The 19,774-nt window shown below is 49.9% G+C and overlaps 1 protein-coding gene across 1 annotated transcript in view; it reads left to right on the forward strand.

Annotated features, from left to right (window-relative positions):
- carmil3 (capping protein regulator and myosin 1 linker 3) overlaps positions 1 to 18,795 on the forward strand; it is a gene marked incomplete at both ends in the record, with an annotated part of 80,504 nt that extends 61,709 nt beyond the window's left edge. The window contains 11 exons of the mRNA XM_084481436.1: positions 1,069 to 1,162; positions 4,399 to 4,524; positions 5,439 to 5,505; positions 6,347 to 6,555; positions 7,286 to 7,365; positions 7,697 to 7,816; positions 9,945 to 10,089; positions 14,070 to 14,267; positions 17,128 to 17,329; positions 18,068 to 18,177; positions 18,709 to 18,795. Of these exons, the coding sequence (XP_084337562.1) occupies positions 1,069 to 1,162; positions 4,399 to 4,524; positions 5,439 to 5,505; positions 6,347 to 6,555; positions 7,286 to 7,365; positions 7,697 to 7,816; positions 9,945 to 10,089; positions 14,070 to 14,267; positions 17,128 to 17,329; positions 18,068 to 18,177; positions 18,709 to 18,795 (1,438 nt within the window). The remainder of the gene's footprint in view (positions 1 to 1,068; positions 1,163 to 4,398; positions 4,525 to 5,438; positions 5,506 to 6,346; positions 6,556 to 7,285; positions 7,366 to 7,696; positions 7,817 to 9,944; positions 10,090 to 14,069; positions 14,268 to 17,127; positions 17,330 to 18,067; positions 18,178 to 18,708) is intronic.
- Between the last annotated feature and the right edge of the window lie 979 nt (positions 18,796 to 19,774).

A 19,774-nucleotide genomic window follows, 5' to 3' on the forward strand; every position in this document is an offset into this window, starting at 1 on the left:
AGGCTCTAGAGTATGAGGGGGGGGGGGACATCAACAAGGCTCTAGAGTATGAGGGGGGGGGGACATCAACAAGGCTCTAGAGTATGAGGGGGGGGGGGGACATCAACAAGGCTCTAGAGTATGAGGGGGGCGGGGACATCAACAAGGCTCTAGAGTATGAGGGGGGCGGGGACATCAACAAGGCTCTAGAGTATGAGGGGGGGGGGGACATCAACAAGGCTCTAGAGTATGAGGGGGGCGGGGACATCAACAAGGCTCTAGAGTATGAGGGGGGCGGGGACATCAACAAGGCTCTAGAGTATGAGGGGGGGGGGGACATCAACAAGGCTCTAGAGTATGAGGGGGGGGACATCAACAAGGCTCTAGAGTATGAGGGGGGCGGGGACATCAACAAGGCTCTAGAGTATGAGGGGGGGGACGTCAACAAGGCTCTAGAGTATGAGGGGGGGGACGTCAACAAGGCTCTAGAGTATGAGGGGGGCGGGGACAACAACAAGGCTCTAGAGTATGAGGGGGGGGACGTCAACAAGGCTCTAGAGTATGAGGGGGGCGGGGACATCAACAAGGCTCTAGAGTATGAGGGGGGGGACGTCAACAAGGCTCTAGAGTATGAGGGGGCGGGACGTCAACAAGGCTCTAGAGTATGAGGGGGGGACGTCAATATTGCTGGAGAGTATGAGGGGAGAGAGGGGGAGTAGGCTGTATTTTATAGTGCAAGTGGATAGGGTTGTGCTGTGTGTAGGGGGTTGACGATTGGGGGGGTATGGGTGTGTAGGTGGAGGTGATGATTAGGGGGAAGGTGTGTGCGCGTGTGGGGGAGTTAGGTACATTGGAGTGTGTGGTTAGGTTTCCGTAAGTGGTTGTTTGGAAAGTGTGTGTGGGGGTGTGTGTTTGGGTTTGATGATTATAGGGTGTGTGTTTGTGTTTGTTTCCAGGGGTAGTTGAGGGTTGTGGGAGTGTCTAGTGTATGTGCGCGTGTGGTTAGGCTAGTGTGTGCGTGTGTGTATTTCCTCATTGTTTTCCATCCTTCTCTCCGTCTCCTCTCTCCCCGACTCCCCCGCCCCCCAGAGAGGTGAAGCTGTCCGTGGTGTCCTACCTGACCAACTCCATCGTGGACCAGATCCTCCAGGAGCTATACACCACCCACAAGACCCTGGTACTGGTACTGTCCCTTACTGCATGACTTCTTGTAGAGCAGCTCCGTACTGTTTTCATTTGCCATGGGGTTTCTATTACTTTTGTGTCGATTTCTTGATTAGTATTTTATACATTTGATTAAATGTATACATTTTATTTAGATAAATGCATTTATTATATATATTACTTGTTTTATTGTATGTTTCAATATATTGTATTGATTTTTATATTTGTGTATTATATACATATATTGATTTTATGAATGTTTATGAACTTCATCACAACGCTTATTTGACAAATTATTAATTTGGAGTGAATCAGTTCCTGCTGTAAATGCTGTGAAGGACTAGCATAGCTAGTGTTGCATATCAGAAAAGTTAAATGTTCAGTCTGTGCTCCTATTATATTATACATTTTCTCCTACATTCCAAATCTATTTTCTCTATTAAGCGCATAAATAAGACTCGGCCTCACGTATCGGTGCATGTTTAACATTAATCAGGCAACACTGCCACCAGAGAAACGTTTTGGTGGTGATATTGAGTGTGTAATGATCCAAAAAAAATCATAAATAAAATGTCTGTTAAACTGAATGGTGCTGCACGGAACAGGGGAGGGGGAGGGAGACTGTGTGGGAGGGAGAGAGAGAGAGAGAGAGAGAGAGAGAGAGAGGCTGGCAGAGAGAGCAAAATCTATCCATGTGCTGTAGAGCAGGGGTGTCAAACTCAAATATACACTGGGCCAAAATAGAAGACTTGGACAAAGTCGCGGGCCAGTTGCACTGCATTAATTGGGGACATTACATTGTAACAGGGTCCGCAGGCGGAATTGTTCGGGGGGGAGGGGGGTGTTACAGAATTCAGAATTACAGGCTGGCGGAGTAGTTGACGGGGGGGTGGGGGTTGGGGGAATTACAGGCTGCCGGAGTTGACGCGCCAGGGTTACCGCGCCAACACGCACGTCAACGCATTAACGCTGAAATGCGATATGCCGCCAGGCCAGTTCTGATAGACGTTAGATATTATCTGGCAGGCCGGATTAAATTACCCTGCGGGCCGAACGTTTGACACCCCTGCTGTAGAGGTTTGAAGGTGTGCAAGTATTCCACTTCCGAGTGGGGGTGGGGGGGTAGGGGTCCTCTATTGACCTGTGGGAGGGGTTACACCATTACTGTGTGTTCACACCGCACTTTGTCCCATTTCGCCTATTCGCGCGAATAGGCGAATGTTGCCGCGCGACAAATCATAATCTGTCGCTGTGCATTTTTGTGTGCATTCGCGGGGCGAATTTTTTTTTTGCCTGACAACGGTCATTCATGCCAATTCATTCTCATCAACCATGGCCGAGATGTGTGTCTGTACCTGTTGTGGAAGAGGGAGAGCCCGTCGTTTATGGGTTAATAATATAATCCGGAGGCGCACACCGCTTTGTGCCGTGATATTATATATATCGTATATATTATATGATATAGATATTTATATATTATATGTAGATATAGAGCGGGAGTCGCAAACGGCAACAATCACTTTCTCCTCCAAGCTGCGGTTCACTGAACGGTTGAACGGTGATTGGCTGTTTTACGTTACTTCACCCAGGGAGTGAACTGATTGGCTGTTACGTGACGTCACCCAGGGAGTGAACGCTGATTGGCTGGTTTACGTTACTTCACCCACGTTACCCACAGGGAGTGAACGCTGATTGGCTGTTTCAACGCGAATGCCGCGAAGAAGTTGAAATATTTTAACTTTATTCGCGCCGCAAATTATTCGCGGTGCGAATCCACGTGAACGCGCTCGCCGTTCATGTGGAAAAATTTTACGCTGTCAATCAAATCTTGTCGCGCGAATAGGCGAAAAAAAAATTTGCCCGATTCGCGTCTCCACGTTCACTTAACATTGAAACGTGTCGCGGGGCGAAGTGCGGTGTGAACACACCTTTAGGGGAGGGGCTAAGATTTCTCTGTGTGAATTTCCACAAAAATAAAAATTTTCCGATCATCTCGCTTGTAATCACATGACCAACCGATGACGAGGTTTGGTCACGGTCGAGGGGAATCCGCACATCGCCTCCGGAGCGCCTCTTTAAGTAACTTTCAAAATAAATGCGTGCGCGACACGGATGTAGGTGTCACGCGTTGGTGGACAGGAAGTGAAGTGTCACCGTGATCAATGGCCAACGCGCCGCCATGGGCCTCGTTAATATTCAGGCGGAGGTGCAGGTAATCAAAGGCTCTCCTCTGGTGGCTCCCAGGGCCAAACGCCGCTGCGCCTTGATTATGTTTGATCGCTCGTTACGGAGCCCTGACATCTGCCGGGGCCCCACTCATACTAATGTACCGTAGTTTACTTTGGCTCATTCACCCCGCTTTGCATGAGGAACTCAAATAAAGTTGCTCGTTTATTTATGAAATCCAGAAATATGCGACAAAGTTGCCAAACTAGTTAGACAAAGTTCTCGCAATATTTCGTCATTCGTTTTTTTGGTCCCAAATGACCTACGGTGAATTGTGGAATCAGGTCCGTAATAAGCAGGTACGGGATAGGCTGTGGATAATGGGTATCAAACCCAGTTTTCCTCTGGAAGTCAAACACCACCCAGTGTAGTTCAACTGGTGGAGCATGTGGTTAACACCGCCAGGGTTTTGTTTGATTCCCCCATGGATGCATGCAGTCACAGTATCGTACGATATTTCAGATAATAGCGTCCACTGAATAGTATTATATTCATATTTTTATCTCATACATTTGTGGCATTGAAGATGAGCCTTGGCCCTCTACACCCGCTGGTGTTTGTCATTCTCCTCCACGTTTTCATCGTTGCACCACCTTTTCATCTATCATCTTTTTCTTTTTTTATTCATCGTCTTTGTTCGATGACCGCTCGTCCTTTACCAAACCCCCCCCCCTCTCTCTTTCTCCATCTCAGTCTCTCTCTCTCTCTCCGTCTCTCTATCTCCCTCTCTGTCTCTCTCGCTGTCGCTCTCTCTCTCACTTGATAATCACACAAGTGGAGATCTTTTCAGACTTCTGATGGGGGACAGTACATTGTGGGATACTTTCCTTTGTTGACAAAATTACAGTTTTTCCACACACAAGGACACGCACAACCAACACACCCTCCTTGGAGAGGGTGCTGAGGACTATTGGAGAATACTTTATTTTAATTGTGTGTGTGTGTGTGTGTGTGTGTGTGTGTGTGTGTGTGTGTGTGTGTGTGTGTGTGTGTGTGTGTGTGTGTGTGTGTGTGTGTGTGTGTGTGTAGCTGCGGCAGGTGTCCCAGGCCAAGCGATGGGACGAGGGAGGACCCAACAGGCGCACGCTACGGCCGTCCCGGATGACGGACGTCCTGGAGTTCCCCGAGGAGGACCTGGGGATGAACCTGGGCATCGTACGTATCCCCCCCCCCCGAGGCCAGAGAGCCGCCTCGTGTTGACCTGTCTACCGTGGACCTTTGTGTCATAGCCCATCTCTAATCCGGGCCCCACAAAAAAGTCACGTTAAAACATTTGAAAAGCCTACACACACAGAGGCAGAAAGGCGTGGCGAGTTACTAACAGCAACGCGACAAAATACATGTAGTCAGATCAATGACCTTTTTAATTGCGATCATAATATGTATTTATATTCCCTTCTATATTACCCATCACCTGCTGAATCAACTTTACTATAGACTGGGATCGCAGCTGCTGCACGGGGCATTACTGCAGCTAGCTTTGTAGCATGCCACGGCCCGCTGTTGCAGTGACAGTGGTGATGTATAGAGGTGTACTTTATGATCCTATTAAGTACACCTCCATACAACTCTGGTCTACTTTATGTCTATGTTGTATCCTCCCTGTCCCGGCTGGGACAGCTGGTTCTCTGCAGGGATTCTGTGGGACGGACAAAAGTGTCATCATCTGTCCTCCCAAGTTACAGCGTTGTTGTCAAGTCCCATTTATCAAAAAAAAAGCATTTAAAGAGCAACGACCAGGGCCGACCAATCGGCTGTGCAGCGGCGGTTTATGCCTTAGAATACGACCGACGATAAACCCAGAGAACGGTTGATTAAAAAGATGCGGATATGCAGAATTGCTCCATTTGGTTCAAACAGCGAGGAGGAAAGGCCTCCTTCCTGCGTCAGAAGACGCCGACCAGACGGGGCCAAGCAGACCGTTCCCCCGCTGTGGGGCAGCTGACAGCGGGGGGGTCAGCGTCTCTAACTTCTCCGCCCCGCGGAGGAGCTCTTGAACACCGCAGTGGGAGTCTCCTGGGGTCAGCGAGGTCACGGTTTCCGTCGGTAACGGTTTGCTGTCCCCTCAGGACACCATGGCCATCAACAAGAGGAGTGCAAGGACCAGAAGGATCCGCCCCGTGTCCACCCGGCCGAGTAAGACCCGCTGTCCCTGTCTAGTCTCTCTCTCTCTGTCTGTCTGTCTGTCTGTCTGTCTCTGTGTCTCTCTCTCTGTCTCTCTCTCTCTCTTCTCTGTCTCTGTCCCTCCCTGTCTCTCTCTCTGTCTCTCTCTCTCTCTTCTCTGTCTCTGTCCCTCCCTGTCTCTCTCTCTGTCTTCTCTGTCTCCGTCCCTCCCTGTCTCTCTCTGTCTCTCTCTCTCTCTTCTCTGTCTCTGTCCCTCCCTGTCTCTCTCCCTCTCTCCGTCTCAGTCTGTCACTTTCTTTCTGAGCTCTTTCAGTGCTTGTCTGGTTTTACTGACCAGAGGGTCAGAGACTTTCCATTTCATCAACTCCTCTTTTATTTGATGTTACGTCCAAAATGACATTGAAGCAACCGGCGTCCATAAAACGACCTCCCTTGTGATTTCATACAGAGAAATAATGGATTGGAAGTGCCTTTTCTTTTAAACTAAATGAAATCCAGTTTAGCAATATAATTTGAAATGTACCCAAATGGAGGTGCGCTGAACTTGGAGTCCACTCAATGACCATGAGTTTTACACGTTTAAAAAGCAGTTGGGAATAAAGTTGACGTGGAATCGTTGCCAATTGTCCTCCACTCACACACACTCTCACACTCACACTCTCGCACTCTCACTCTCACACTCTCGCACTCTCACAGTCAATAAACTGTAAAAGAAATACGAATCGAAGCAACCGGCCGTCAAAAGAAATCAGTGGGGAATCATGAAGGCCTGCAGGGGTGGGAAGCAGACACTGTTCTTCAGTCTGTTGGTGGTGGTCTTACACTCCATCCTCATCACCCCCCCCCCCCCCAGGTCTCGTGGAGGACGTCAGCGGCTCCCCCACCCCCTCTGCCTCCCCCCAACCGCCACCGCCTCCGCCTCCACTGTCGCAGCTCTCCCGCTCGGCATCCTGGGACGGCCTGTCCACCCTCCCCACCAATGGCTCGCCGTTGCATCATGTGACCCACGTTAGGCCACGCCCCCCACGGAGGCACAGGGCGGGGTACCCGCAGCCGGAGACTGTGAGTCGCGCACGCGCACACACACACACACACACACACACACACACACACACACACACACACACACACACACACACACACACACACACACACACACACACACACACACACACACACACACACACACACAGACAGACTCTGGGGTGACCCTTGAACCACTTGTTTGGTGATGTTATATGTGTTGGTGAGGGTTCAGGGGCATGAAGAGAGGTTTCCGAAACAGCAGGTTGAAAGAAGACTTTTGCTTGCTTCTGCTTTTTTGCTTGCTTATTCTTCTATTTTTTTTTTATTCCTAGTTGTTTTATTTCAGTTTATTCCGGTTTATTCTTGTTCAATGTTGTTTACCTCGTGTCTAATGTGCTGCCGTGTGAATACTTTGAGGCTTTTCTTTTTCCCCTTGCCAGAGGCTCTTTCCAAAAATTATTTCCCAGGTGTGTTTTGTGTGGCTGTGTGCGTAGGTGTGCGTTTTGGAGCGGGGGGTCATTGAGGTGTGTGTGTCTTTGTACCTTTCCTGCTGCTTTCTACTAAATCAGGACACATTTAGTGATGCAGCAGTGATGGGTTATTTTTAAAAGACAGGCATGGGATCCCACTCCTGCCAAGCGGCTGTTTGAAATGCCAAGTCAGCCCTCCTACGGCCTTTTAACACAGCGCCATTGATCTGTTGGTATCATACTATTCTGTGTGTGTGTGTGTGTGTGTGTGTGTGTGTGTGTGTGCGTGTGCGCAGCATGGCTCCGAGAACGGGGCGATCAATGTTCTGGAAGATGGATTACCTGACTTCTACGCCAAGCGTGTTCTCCCTGACAGGTAACAAAGCAAAGCCGTGTTTAGCCACCGCTAACAAGCCTGCTAGCAGTTCCCATCACTGTTTACACTGAATACATCCGCCACCCGCTCTGTGTAAAGAATGACATTCAGTGTGTCTATTTAGTCGTCTCACAGACACTTTCATTTAAAGTGACTTTGGAAGCACAGCACCTTGTAATTGGAAACAAAGCGCCCTGCTACCTATTCGCCGCCATGTGCCTCCTTGAAATAAAAGAACAGAAATTCGTATTGTGGGTTGATTGAAGTGCCATGTCCTCAAGACCACGGCGATGCAGCTGAAGGTCTCTCTATCGTCTCGTCCCTCTCTCAGCCAGCTCTCGTCCCTCCATAACAACCCGTCCATGCGTCGGAAGAAGAGGCGCAGCGTGCTCTCCATCTTCTCCGGCTTCCGCAAGAACCGCAACTCCATGACATCCAATCCGGACACAGAGTAAGTAGGGAAGGGGGCGGGACGTGCTTGGAAAATGGGAGAGGCCTCATGGATATGGGTGTGGCAATGGGCATGGGTTTGTCATGCGATTAGCCGTTTAGAAAATCTGCCTTTTCTGACGTCACAAGTGGGCGTATACACCTAGATGTGTGCTGGATAGACGTCACCTTTAAACCTGCATGAATCTACTGCAGTTTCTCCAGTAGAAAACGCACCTATCTTCGAGTCGATCCATCCACAGCGTTGTTCCTCTATGAATCCATTTATTCAGGTCCAATTTTGAATTCTCAGAAGACCTGTACCTGTGATGTGAAAATGATTCAGCTGTAATTGTGGCTACAACTCGAGCCATTAGGGGTTGCTAACGGCAAAAAGGAACACGGTACACGCTAAAGTGCACCGCAACATCTTATACAAAACCGGTCTTTTGGTTTTAATATGACAGACTGTGTTTTGTCGTTTTACTACTACCACGCCTCATGAATATTTGATGGCCACACATTTTCCCCGTTGCGGCAACATTTGTGCGCGTCCGGATGGAGTGCGCTGGGGGTCGGAGTTACATGAGGACACGCGCCTCCCCTCACGCACCTCCTCCACGTCTCCACCGGAGAACGCCGAAGTATTAGAAACCGCCACGCCTCAGGCAGCACCGCCCGACACGGAGCAAATAAATACTGGAGATTGTCTCATAATGAGAGAGAGAGAGGGGGAGGGAGAGGGGTGTCAGAGAGTGGCGGGGGGGATGGGAGAGAGGGGGAGAAAGGGAAAGGGAGAGGATGGGAGTGTGGGAAGGAGGGAGGCATGGGAGAGTGAGAAGGAGGAAAGAGAAGGGAGGAAGTGAGGGAGGGGAGAAAGGGTGGAAACAGTTACAGTGCTTTGTGAAGGGTGTGTGTGTGTGTGTGTGTGTGTGTGTGTGTGGGTGCGCGTGTGTGTGTGTGTGTGCCCCCGTCGATAAGTAGAAGCCAAAGAGCGGTCGTCACTTCAGTGAGTCATAAAAACCTTACCCTGTCTTAAAAATAAATGTGTGATGTAACAATCTCTTTGTATTAACATATAAATACGATATATTATGTAAATATGCAAAACTTTAATTAGGGACTTATCGTTAAATGATAGTGTTACATTGCGGTGGTTTTGTGTGAATGCCCTCAGACAGCCTCTGAATACTGAGCTCAGACGTGTCGCTGGGAGCCGGAGTCTGCCTCATTGTCCCGCTGTTTTCTGTCCTGTCACCTGATCTGTCATCTGGAGCACGTCTGCATCGCCCTCGCCTGCCCTCGCTATGCTAATTCACCGCTCTCTCTCTCTGTCTATATCTTTATTTTTGGGGACATTGGTTTACCGGGACTGAATGAGCAGGCATCAGACGATGGCGCACTCTCTCGGTATCACGATTTTAATGAGAGCGAGAGGGGGAGGCAGAGAGGTGGAGAGAGAATTAAGAGTATTTAGGGGGCCTCGATGGACTATTTCGCCCGTCCGTCTTATGTTAATTATAGAAGTAAACGCTGATGAGTCACACGGTGAAATCTGTTTTCGCCTGTCCATCTTATAAACTCTACAGACTTCCCCACTTAGGCTAATTCTGTTGCTGTAGTGGTAAACTATCATAGTAGCTCCTTGACCTACTCCTTGTCCCCCCTATAGACAATAGGATGGGTGCGGATGGGCTGTTCCAATAGCGTCTCAGTAATCCAGAGTCCATGGTTCAGATACTTTCTACCCGGTGGGCTACAGCCAAGGATGATTATCTGTTAAAGGCCCTTTGATTGTGCGTCGTATATCTCCTGGCGTCTCATGTCTGTCTAATGCGAGTCCATTTGATCCGTATAGCCCTTCATCACACTCAGCGCCTCAAAAGGCTTCACAGGCCACTTTCTACGACATCCCCTAACCCTGGCCCTCCAAAGGGCAAGGACAAAACTCCCTTAATCATCTGGAAAATTGCCTTCATCGTGGAAGAAACATTGTGAAGAATCCCCAAATGAGGGATGATTTCTCCCAGGGGAAGTTAAGAGTGCAATGGGTGCCATAATGGGCAGAGATAACAATGGCATAATACGTTTGAGCTAATCTGACTCTGTCTCTCTCCCTGTGTGTCTCTCTCGCTCCCCCCCCCCCCCAGTCTCCCAGAGAACGTCTACTCTATGATCCAGCACCCTAAGGACCCCGGACAGATGGAGACCCCCATACCGGGGCTTCACACAGCCTCCCCGCGGGCCACCCCCGGCATGAGACCCCCAAGCCCCTCCTGCCTCATCCAGAGACAGGTAACCCGTCCCAGGGCTCCCTCTTGCCCCCCCCAACCGAAAAACGGTCGGGGCCAAACAAAGCTTTCTCTAAGTCATCCGGGGAATGTTCACTGGCCAATCCTGTCCTCGACCGGTTCTCTGTAGTTTATATCCCCTCTTCTATCAACGGAATGCCACATAATCCCTTCACCAGGCTCATTTAGGCCTCAACCCCGTTCCCCAGGCCCTTAAAGTCTCATCTAGGTGTTGAGTATAAACTGTGGTGGTCATGGTTTGGTGATACCAGAGGATGATTGACAGGTCACCTTGAACAGACTCAGGGTTCCTTGGAACCTCAACTTCGTACACACACCAGGGTCTAAGGCCCGGTATAGCAAGTACTGCACGTACGAGGAGATGGTATCCATGGATACCCGTTGGACGAGTCTGATAGCGAATGCTTGCAAGAGCCAATCAGGGGAGCAGCTTCCCATTTAGGCGGAGCATCAAACCTCAAACAAAAACGGAAATATTCTAAGTGCGTCACTCTGGAGACTGACCTCATGTTAATTTATTTAACAACTTTCCTCATTTATTTAGAGCTTTTATCCAAAGCGCTTTACAGTGTTGACTGACATTTACCCATTCATGCACACATTCACACACCGACGGCATCAGTCAACCACGCACGCAGGGCGACAGCCAGCTCATCAGGAGCAAGTAGGGTGAGGCGTGTTGCTCAGGGACACCGCGACACTCAGGTGCTCTGCATCAAACGTTCTTTTTCGGCTGAAGTCGATCCGTCCACAGAAACGTCTCGAGTGGATAACGCGTCACAAGTGGGCGTCGTTTAGGGTCTGGTTTTAAGATGGCTCGTAATCAACACGACACCTGGTGTCAAAATAGCCCCCCGCCCCCCCTCAAAGAGCCGATGCCTTGCCAGCGACAGGTGGCGGTGTCTGATTACCCCGGCGATGCTCTCCGGGGTGGATGGAGGCCTGGGGGGGTGGTGGTGGTGGTGGAGGTGGTGGTGGAGGTGGTGGTGGAGAGTGGGGGGGGGGGGGGGGGGGGGGGGTTTGGTCGAGGACGAGGAGAAGACCTCCGGCTGGGCAGCCAGATTGAACCGACTCCGACAGCGAGCGTTTGCTCTCTGCCGACTTCACTTTGGATATTTTTTTGGCCAAATGGATTCCACTGACTCCAGCCTCCGTCCCCCGCCCGCCGCCGGCACCACCAGGGGCCGGGTGACCTACTTCTCCACCTGAGATAGCCATGGGGGGGGGGGGGGGGGGTACTCTCAACGGTGCAACACTTCAAAGTCATGGGCCTGAGTCACCTTTTAGACCATTTAGACCCAAGATGGACACCTTTGGTTTCCCTCTGGGTAACGGTCTGGACGGTCGTTGTGTGGTTACGGCAGAGAATTTATCTCAAAGGTTTCCATGTTAAAATAACTGCCTCCCAAATACATTTTTAATTTTTCAACTTCCCCAGAATGCATTGCTATCAAAGCGGCAATTGTGTTTCCACTCTATTAGATTCGAGCATTGTCCTTTTACACGTACCAAAACAGAATAGCAATAGAACTTCACAGCAGATTACCCACAGAAAAGAAGACAGAAACATTTGGATTAATGGCAAAGACGATGAAATGTGAAAACACATTTAAAAGGCGATACGACGTTAAGCTGCCGGGGATGGACTCCCACTCAGTGCCACACGAGCTCACAGTGATATAAGACAATCTGCATCCCCTCTCCGCACCAATGGCATCATTCTATATCATTCTATGAATGCTACATCTTGCCAACCGTGCAGAGTGGTTTCCGAATCGTGGTGAAATCGCTCCCTTATTTCTCCCGCCTTTCCGACCCAGACGGCTCCAGAGAGTCCGGGCAGTCTTGGGCCTCTTGCCTCCCCCACCGCCCCCACCCCCCCCCGCCCCTCCACTACGAGACGCCCTGTGCTGGGAAGCCAACGCAGCCTCTTCCTCTAAACCCCTCATCTAGGCTTTCATCACAGCGGTGGCAGCCGTGCCGGTGATGGGAATGCACTCATTTCTCCCCCGCTCTCTCTCTCGCTCTCTCCTTTATTTAAACGGAGGATCCCGTCTGTTGGATTCCGGGTCCGTTCTTCGTACAGGATGCTAGACGAGGCTCAAAGGCTAAAAAATTGGGGTAGTTTGCAGTTTACCCATATTGGTCCCGGGCACAGCAGGTAGATAGACGTCTGAAGGGGCGAGTTCCCTGGCTGTCCCACGGGGGACGGAGATATAGAGAGAGGGAGAGCAGGAGGGGATCCAAAACCAAATGTCCCCACCACTCGCCGCGTCCCACTGTTTTCTCTGAGTGCTTTCTGTGTGTCATCGATGTCAAACTGAGTCGCACATCAGAGGAAGGATCCAATTTCCTTCTCTCTGTCCGTCTGCCTCTCTGTCTGTCTGCCTCTCTGTCTGTCTGTCTCTCTGTCCGTCTGCCTCTGTGTCCGTCTGTCTCTCTGTCTGTCTGCCTCTCTGTCCGTCTGTATCTGTGTCCGTCTGTCTCTGTGTCCGTCTGTCCGTCTGTCTCTGTGTCCGTCTGTCCGTCTGTCTCTGTGTCCGTCTGTCTCTGTGTCCTTCTGCCTCTCTGTCCGTCTGTCTCTCCGTCTGTCTGCCTCTCTGTCCGTCTGTCTCTGTGTCCGTCTGTCTCTGTGTCCGTCTGTCCGTCTGTCTCTGTGTCCGTCTGTCCGTCTGTCTCTGTGTCCGTCTGTCCGTCTGTCTCTGTGTCCGTCTGTCCGTCTGTCTCTGTGTCCGTCTGTCTCTGTGTCCTTCTGCCTCTCTGTCCGTCTGTCTCTCCGTCTGTCTGCCTCTCTGTCCGTCTGTCTCTGTGTCCGTCTGTCTCTGTGTCCGTCTGTCCGTCTGTCTCTGTGTCCGTCTGTCCGTCTGTCTCTGTGTCCTTCTGCCTCTCTGTCCGTCTGTCTCTCCGTCTGTCTGCCTCTCTGTCCGTCTGCCTCTCTGTCCGTCTGCCTCTCTGTCCGTTTGTCTCTCTGTCCGTCTGTCTCTGCGTCCGTCTGTCTCTCTGTCCGTCTGTCCGTCTGTCTCTCTGTCAGTCTGTCGCTGTCTGTCTGTCTCTCTGTCCGTCTGTCTCTGTGTCCTTCTGCCTCTCTGTCCGTCTGTCTCTCTGTCCTTCTGCCTCTCTGTCCGTCTGTCCGTCTGTCTCTCTGTCAGTCTGTTGCTGTCTGTCGCTGTCTGTCTGTCTCTGTGTCCGTCTGTCTCTGTGTCCGTCTGTCTCTGTGTCCGTCTGTCCGTTCCTCTCTGCCTCTTTCTGTTGCTTGTGCTCCCTGTTCTGTATTTGTTGGTCTCTTTCTATCTCTCTCTCTCTCGTTGTAGCATTTTCTGTATGCCACTCTCTCCCTTTGTAGCCATGGCTTTTCTGTTGCTCTCGCTCTCTCACTTTATCTCGTTCTCTCCATCTGTGTGTGTGGGTCTCTCTCTTTCACTTTGTCGTTCTCTCCATCTGTGTGTGTCTCTCAGTCCAATTCATTTCAAAAGGTTTAATTAGCAATCGAAAAGTCCATTTACATCATTAACATTTGTCTTTATTTTTGTATATCCCTGTAATCCTAACAAGGATGATCTCTCTCACTCCATCGCTCTTTCCCTCCCTCTCGCTCTCTTCCCCCCACCCACCCCCCTAATTAATATCAAAGGAAATAGCGGAGCGTAGGTAACATGGGAGCGCACTTTCACATCATTAACGAACGTCCTTATTTTTGTATATTTCTATAATCCTAAAAAGGATGATGTGGAAAAAAATATTCCTTTTTAAAAAATGTAATTCTCTCTCCCTTCTCTGACTCTCGTTTATCACCATGGCTGCCGTACATGCACCTATTTTTTTCTTTGCATGGAGCTATACATATATACACATGCATGCTGAGTCTCTCTCTCTCTCTCTCTCTCTCTCTCTCTCTCTCTCTCTCTCTCTCTCTCTCTCTCTCTCTCTCTCCCTGTGCACCTCTACCTCTCCCGCCCCCGCCAGTCCACAGACCTGGTCAGCATGGTGTACAGCTGCATCGGGGCCGACATCGACGACTCGGACACCTGCAGCTCCAGCGGGGATTTCACGCCCTCGGGGGGGGCAAACGGCCACGCCCTCGGCCACGCCCCCCTGCCCGCCCACAGGCACCCGGAGTCGGACCGAATGGAGCGGGACGGGCCCCCGGCGGAGGGGGAGGACGCGAGGGAGGAGAGGAGGGAGAAGCTGAGTGGAGGCGGAGGAGCCCCGGGGACACACAGACCCGAGCCCCCGTCTCAGATCAGCAGGCCCGGCGTGGCCGTCATGAGACAGCGACTCCTGCAGGGCGGCTCAGGTACTGCGGCTCGGCTTGAAGAACGTTGGTGCTGTGGCTTTTCACACTCACAATCAGAATAAACTGTAATAACAACAAGTCACTCGTCAGGGGGCTGATTGAAAGGATAGGCTTGCAGTTAGAGCGTTTGACTCTCAGCTTAACGGTTCTGGGTTTGATCCCTAATGTCCTAAAGCCTAGGTATCCTTGAGAAAGTTGCCTTAACCCTTACCTGCTCCTTATAACATGCATATAAAATCCACTGATGCAATGGGTGTAATTACATGCGTTATAATCGTATCTGTATTGACAGTTGATTGATATATTGATAAATGGGACATTTAAAAAATATTATTAATTAAAGTTTTTTTTCCCTTTCAAGATTCAGGGCAGGTGTCAATAATTTGCTAATCAATAATCCATAGCATTAATCAGCAGGAACAATTACAGACCCATGAAAGGAACAGTTTAACCTTTACAGCCCATTCACCCCAGATGAGGGCTGTGGATGGGGGGGGGGGGGGGGGGGGGGGTGTATGTGGGTACCCCCACATCATATCGGGGGGGGGGGGTGTCCTCCTGCGATCGTAAATCAACCCGACCCCACTCGAGGATCGATACACACACACACGCCCGCGCTCGGTGATGCCGCCATGTTTAACTCAGAGGAGCGGCGTTCCCCTCCGCCTGGAAGCTACTGTTATTGATGGCGTTGTGTAGCGCACAGTGTTGTTTGCGCAGTGGCGGCGCGGACACCATTGATCATCAGACATCGGCAATACATTTTTCAGCACAAGCCATGAATTATACAAAGGGATTGGATTTTTCACTTTGGTAGCGTCACGGCAACAAATGCATTGTCACGATCCGTTATTTGGAGGATTTGTTATGTTGCCTCGATGGAGAAGAACTTTATCTTGTCGTGTTCTTCAGCTTTTTCACACACACATGCACGCACACAAACACACATGCGCACGCTCACATTCGAATGGTTTACGAGCATCGTCAAAATTGTGGGTTTTTATTCATGCAATTCATGTATTGTTTTGTATGTGTTGTAAGTGGCTTCTTTGTAACACTATCTTGCACTGCAAAATTGTCAGCAAATATCTCCGCTAAGTGTTCCCTCCAGCATATCGCACCAGCCATCTGGCAGTACAGGACGGCTCATTGTGCTCTTTCCTATTCACCGCAACCTCTCAAATCTCTTCATTCACCCCCGCATAAACACACTGATTCACCCACCCATACACACGCATGCATTCACATACGTGAGACACATGTGATTCAACGTCGCAGAACCACACATCCATTTACCCTCGCGTCAACGCACATCCATTCACGCACGGGAGGCACGCAGTAATTCACCCATTAATAGACCTGCATCCATTCACCCATGTATAAACAGACATTCACCCACACAAAACCGCATCCATTCACCCACGCATAGATATATATGCAGTCACTCAGGCATACAGACATTAGTTGTTTGAACCTGTGTCTGTCAACGTTTAACCGACACAGGTTAATTCACCCACACATAAACACACCTTAGTTCATACACACATCACCCACATATTCACCTGCATTCATTTGCCCTCGCAAGAAATATGCATTCATTGATATATCTACCTCATCTTCAAGATATCTCCAAGATACTTCCTGTTCCCATGACAGCAGGATGAATAAAGAGACCTTCTTGAATGAGTGTCTTCGCCATAGCGATGTCATTGTTCGGTCATTGCCGTAACAACGGCCAGGTGCACACAGAGGCCAGAGGTTCTGATACGTGGTTCTTCCTACATGGGTCAATAAACTGATCGTTATCTAGTTAAAGCAATCATGTCAACTCCAGTCGTGTGTGTGTGTGTGTGTGTGTGTGTGTGTGTGTGTGTGTGTGTGTGTGTGTGTGTGTGTGTGTGTGTGTGTGCCTGTGTGCCTGTGTGTGTGTGTGTGTTCCCATGTGTGCGTGTCCGTGTGTGTCTCCATGTGTGTATGTGCCCGTGTGTGTGTGTGTGTATGTGTGCGTGCCCGTGTGTGTCTCCGTGTATGTGCCCGTGTGTGTCTGTGTGTATGTGTGCGTGCCCGTGTGTGTTTCCGTGTGTGTGTGTGTGTGTGTGTGTGTATGTGTGTGCGTGCCCGTGTGTGTGCCTGTGTGTGTGTGTGTGTGTGTGTGCCCACAGAGGAGGCGGCGAGGCCTGAGGGGGAGTGGGACGAGGAGCAGGCGGACCCCCCTCAGAGGGAGGACAGGGTCTGGACGCGAGGAGCAGAGCGCCCCCCTCTGCCCACCAAGGTGTGTGTTGAGCTGCAGCCCTCTCCGCAGGCCCGTCAGAGGCACGGCTCTGGTCACACGGGGGAATATCAACCGACGCACCTTCTGTTGTCTTAAACCCCTTTTTTTCTCTGTGGTTGCTGTTTTTTAATTTGCAATGAGGATCACTTAACCTATCCCTGCTGAGATAAGTCACCGTACTGAAAGATCAAATTACCACAGCATGCTCCGTGTGTTGCGTTCTGATTGGTCAGGCACAGGTCATACTCCAGCAGTCGTTTCTCATCTTGATTTCTGTAAATAGCAATTGAATCGGCTTTAAAAGGGAATGTTTTATAAGTGTCTCACTGCTGCCACCTAGTGGGGAGAAATGTCGATAAGAGTTATTTGTATTATTAGTAGTAGTTGTAGTTTTATTGTGACGTTATTGTTATTTTCACATATTAATCCCCAAAAACCTTGCCCCTCCCCTTCAGCCCAGTTTTGACCAATCGGCAGACGAAGCTGTCTCAGAGAAGACCTCCCCTGTCAGCACCCACACTGAAGTGCCGACCAATGAGAAGAAAAGCATCAGTTTTGCTCTGCCCCCCTCGGCCAAGGATCCGTCCTCTGATTGGTGCACGACACCGGTCATTCAGGAGGAGGCGGCGGAGGATAGGACGAGCCCGCCCTGCTCAGGTAACAAACTACATCACCGGGGTAACAATGTACTGTCGAAATGGGTTTTTGAAATGGTGGTCATTTGCACCCATCACAGGATGGACTGGATGTTTATTGTGTTTTAATGTTACGCCCCTTGCACACTGTACACGTCCCTCGACGGATCTCATTGACTTTGCATGGGACGCTCCCAAAATGCATTGTGGGTCCGTCCGTCAAGTCGGCTCCGTCTCTTGCGTCCAAAAGTTAAACTTTTCAGGCAGCGACGGATCCGTCACCCAATCCCATCGCGTTATGCAAATATACGCAAGTGCACTGTCCAATGAAATCGCCTTTGTTATACAACCCGGGGAAACACATAGATACGTCAAAAAGCCCCCATCCGTCGACGGACGTGTGCAGTGTACAAGGGGTGTTACTCTACAAGACAACATTTCGATGATGATGATGATGCTGTTTGTGATGATGATGATGATCTCTTTGTTGAATCAGATGAAGAAGAAGGGACCAACAGTTTTCCAGGCCCGCAGTCACACATCAACAGAAAGGCCCACTCCTGTGATATGGGTACGAATTACCACACACACACACACACACACACACACACACACACACACACACACACACACACACACACACACACACACACACACGTCCTTTAACTCAATGGGATTCTGTTCAATGTATGCCATCTATAGCAGACAAAGGGTCCTAGCCGTGTGTGTATGTGTGCGTGTGCGTGCGTGTTTCCCTCAGGCATGGAGCGGGGCAGCCCCCCTGGGGTCCTGGAGCGGTCCTCGGACGTGCGGTTCCCTGTGAGGAAGACGTCCTTCCCCCAGTACAGAAGCCCCTCCCTGGACTACCCAGTCAGCGCCCGCTGTACGTTGACTCACACACACACACACACACACACACACACACACACACACACACACACACACACACACACACACACACACACACACACACACGTACACATACAGCATGCGCGGTCCGCACGCCCCCTCACCCCTCCCGTTGTTTCCCGCGTCGCGTGAGCAATCTCAGATTCCTGTAATCCGGAGATCTCCTGCATTGTTCATCACAGTTTTTCACCCACTGTTCGGTATTAGGGAGTCTGGCAGTGTGTGCTCAGTTCATTCATCAGCACGCTGACACAAAGCCATTTAGGGCGGGGGGGAGGGAGCGGGCGAGAGAGAGAATGACTCGGCGGAAACCGCAGCCAACTTTCCCGGGTACTCGTCAAAGTTATGGCCGCAGGTCGGCGGAATCAATCCTGCGTTGATTCCCCCCCCCCCCCCCCGCGCTAACATAACGATGGTGGGACCTGACGGGCCGAGGGGCGTCATCGGTGTATCTCTGATTGATTTTTCTTTTTACACTTTTTTTCATTTCAGGTCACGAAAGTCCACCGCACGACCAACGGGACGGCTTATGACATCACCAGCGGTCGAGAGGACCTGAAGGAGACCAGAGAGGCGTAGAGTGAGAATCAAAAAAAAAAAACTAAACTGTGTGCGGACCCCGACGGTGAAGAGCCGACGAGGGTTTCCGGGGCGATTGTTTGGTTCTTTTTCATACACTGCAGACATTTGTCGTCAAAGGTGCATGTGTGCTCTTATGTTTAGTTTTTTGTTCTTATTATTACGATGATTATTAATTGCACTGGCTGTGTGTCTTTTCTCCGGAAGCGGAAGCACACGCACATAACCCCGCGCGCGCCAATAAGTATGGCTCTTGTTTCATTTTTGTGACGGCGGGAAGACACGGTGGTCCTTCTTATGTTCAACGGACAATCTGTGACCGGCTCGCCTCGGGAGCCCGTTAGTATTTATTTCAACTTTGGACGTGTAAATATGGACTAGAAATCAGCTTAAACCGCATTAACCGTTGTGGAAACTGAACGGGTGAAGTAACGTTTTTATTTGTAGTTATGGTTAATTTAGATAAGTGTCTGTTTCGTGTGCTTTTTGGTGTCTGTGCTGGCAGAGAAATGCTACAATCCACAGTGTGTGTCGCCCCTGAAATAATTACTATTTTAATCTGATTTTACAGGCCTGAAAATGAGTATATTTTCTAAAAAAAAAATGCCTCTATGAATGAGAATAAATAAAATTTGATTTTACCAAAGAAACTGTCGCAAAAAATAAATATTATTCCTCAATATTTGTTGCACATTTACATTTGCTTTTATTTTGACCAGTAGCCCCTAACAAAGCAGTGGAAGAGTTGTAATCGTGAAGAATTTAAGTAAAAATAAAATGGTGCAAGATATCTTTCTAGAAATGCGGTTAATGTCTTTTGCTTATCCCGATGTCATTGATATGACGACGTGCTTTTATTTTTTTGAACTTTTTATTTTTCCTGCCGTCCTACCAGCGTACGTCAGCAGGGGGCAGTGTAGACCTGCTCTATTAGCTCTGCCTGTTTGACGGTAGAGCGGACCTGTCGTCTGCCCAGTGC

This window comes from Micromesistius poutassou (assembly GCF_964030765.1).
Source record: "Micromesistius poutassou genome assembly, chromosome: 16".
Classification (NCBI taxonomy): domain Eukaryota; kingdom Metazoa; phylum Chordata; class Actinopteri; order Gadiformes; family Gadidae; genus Micromesistius; species Micromesistius poutassou.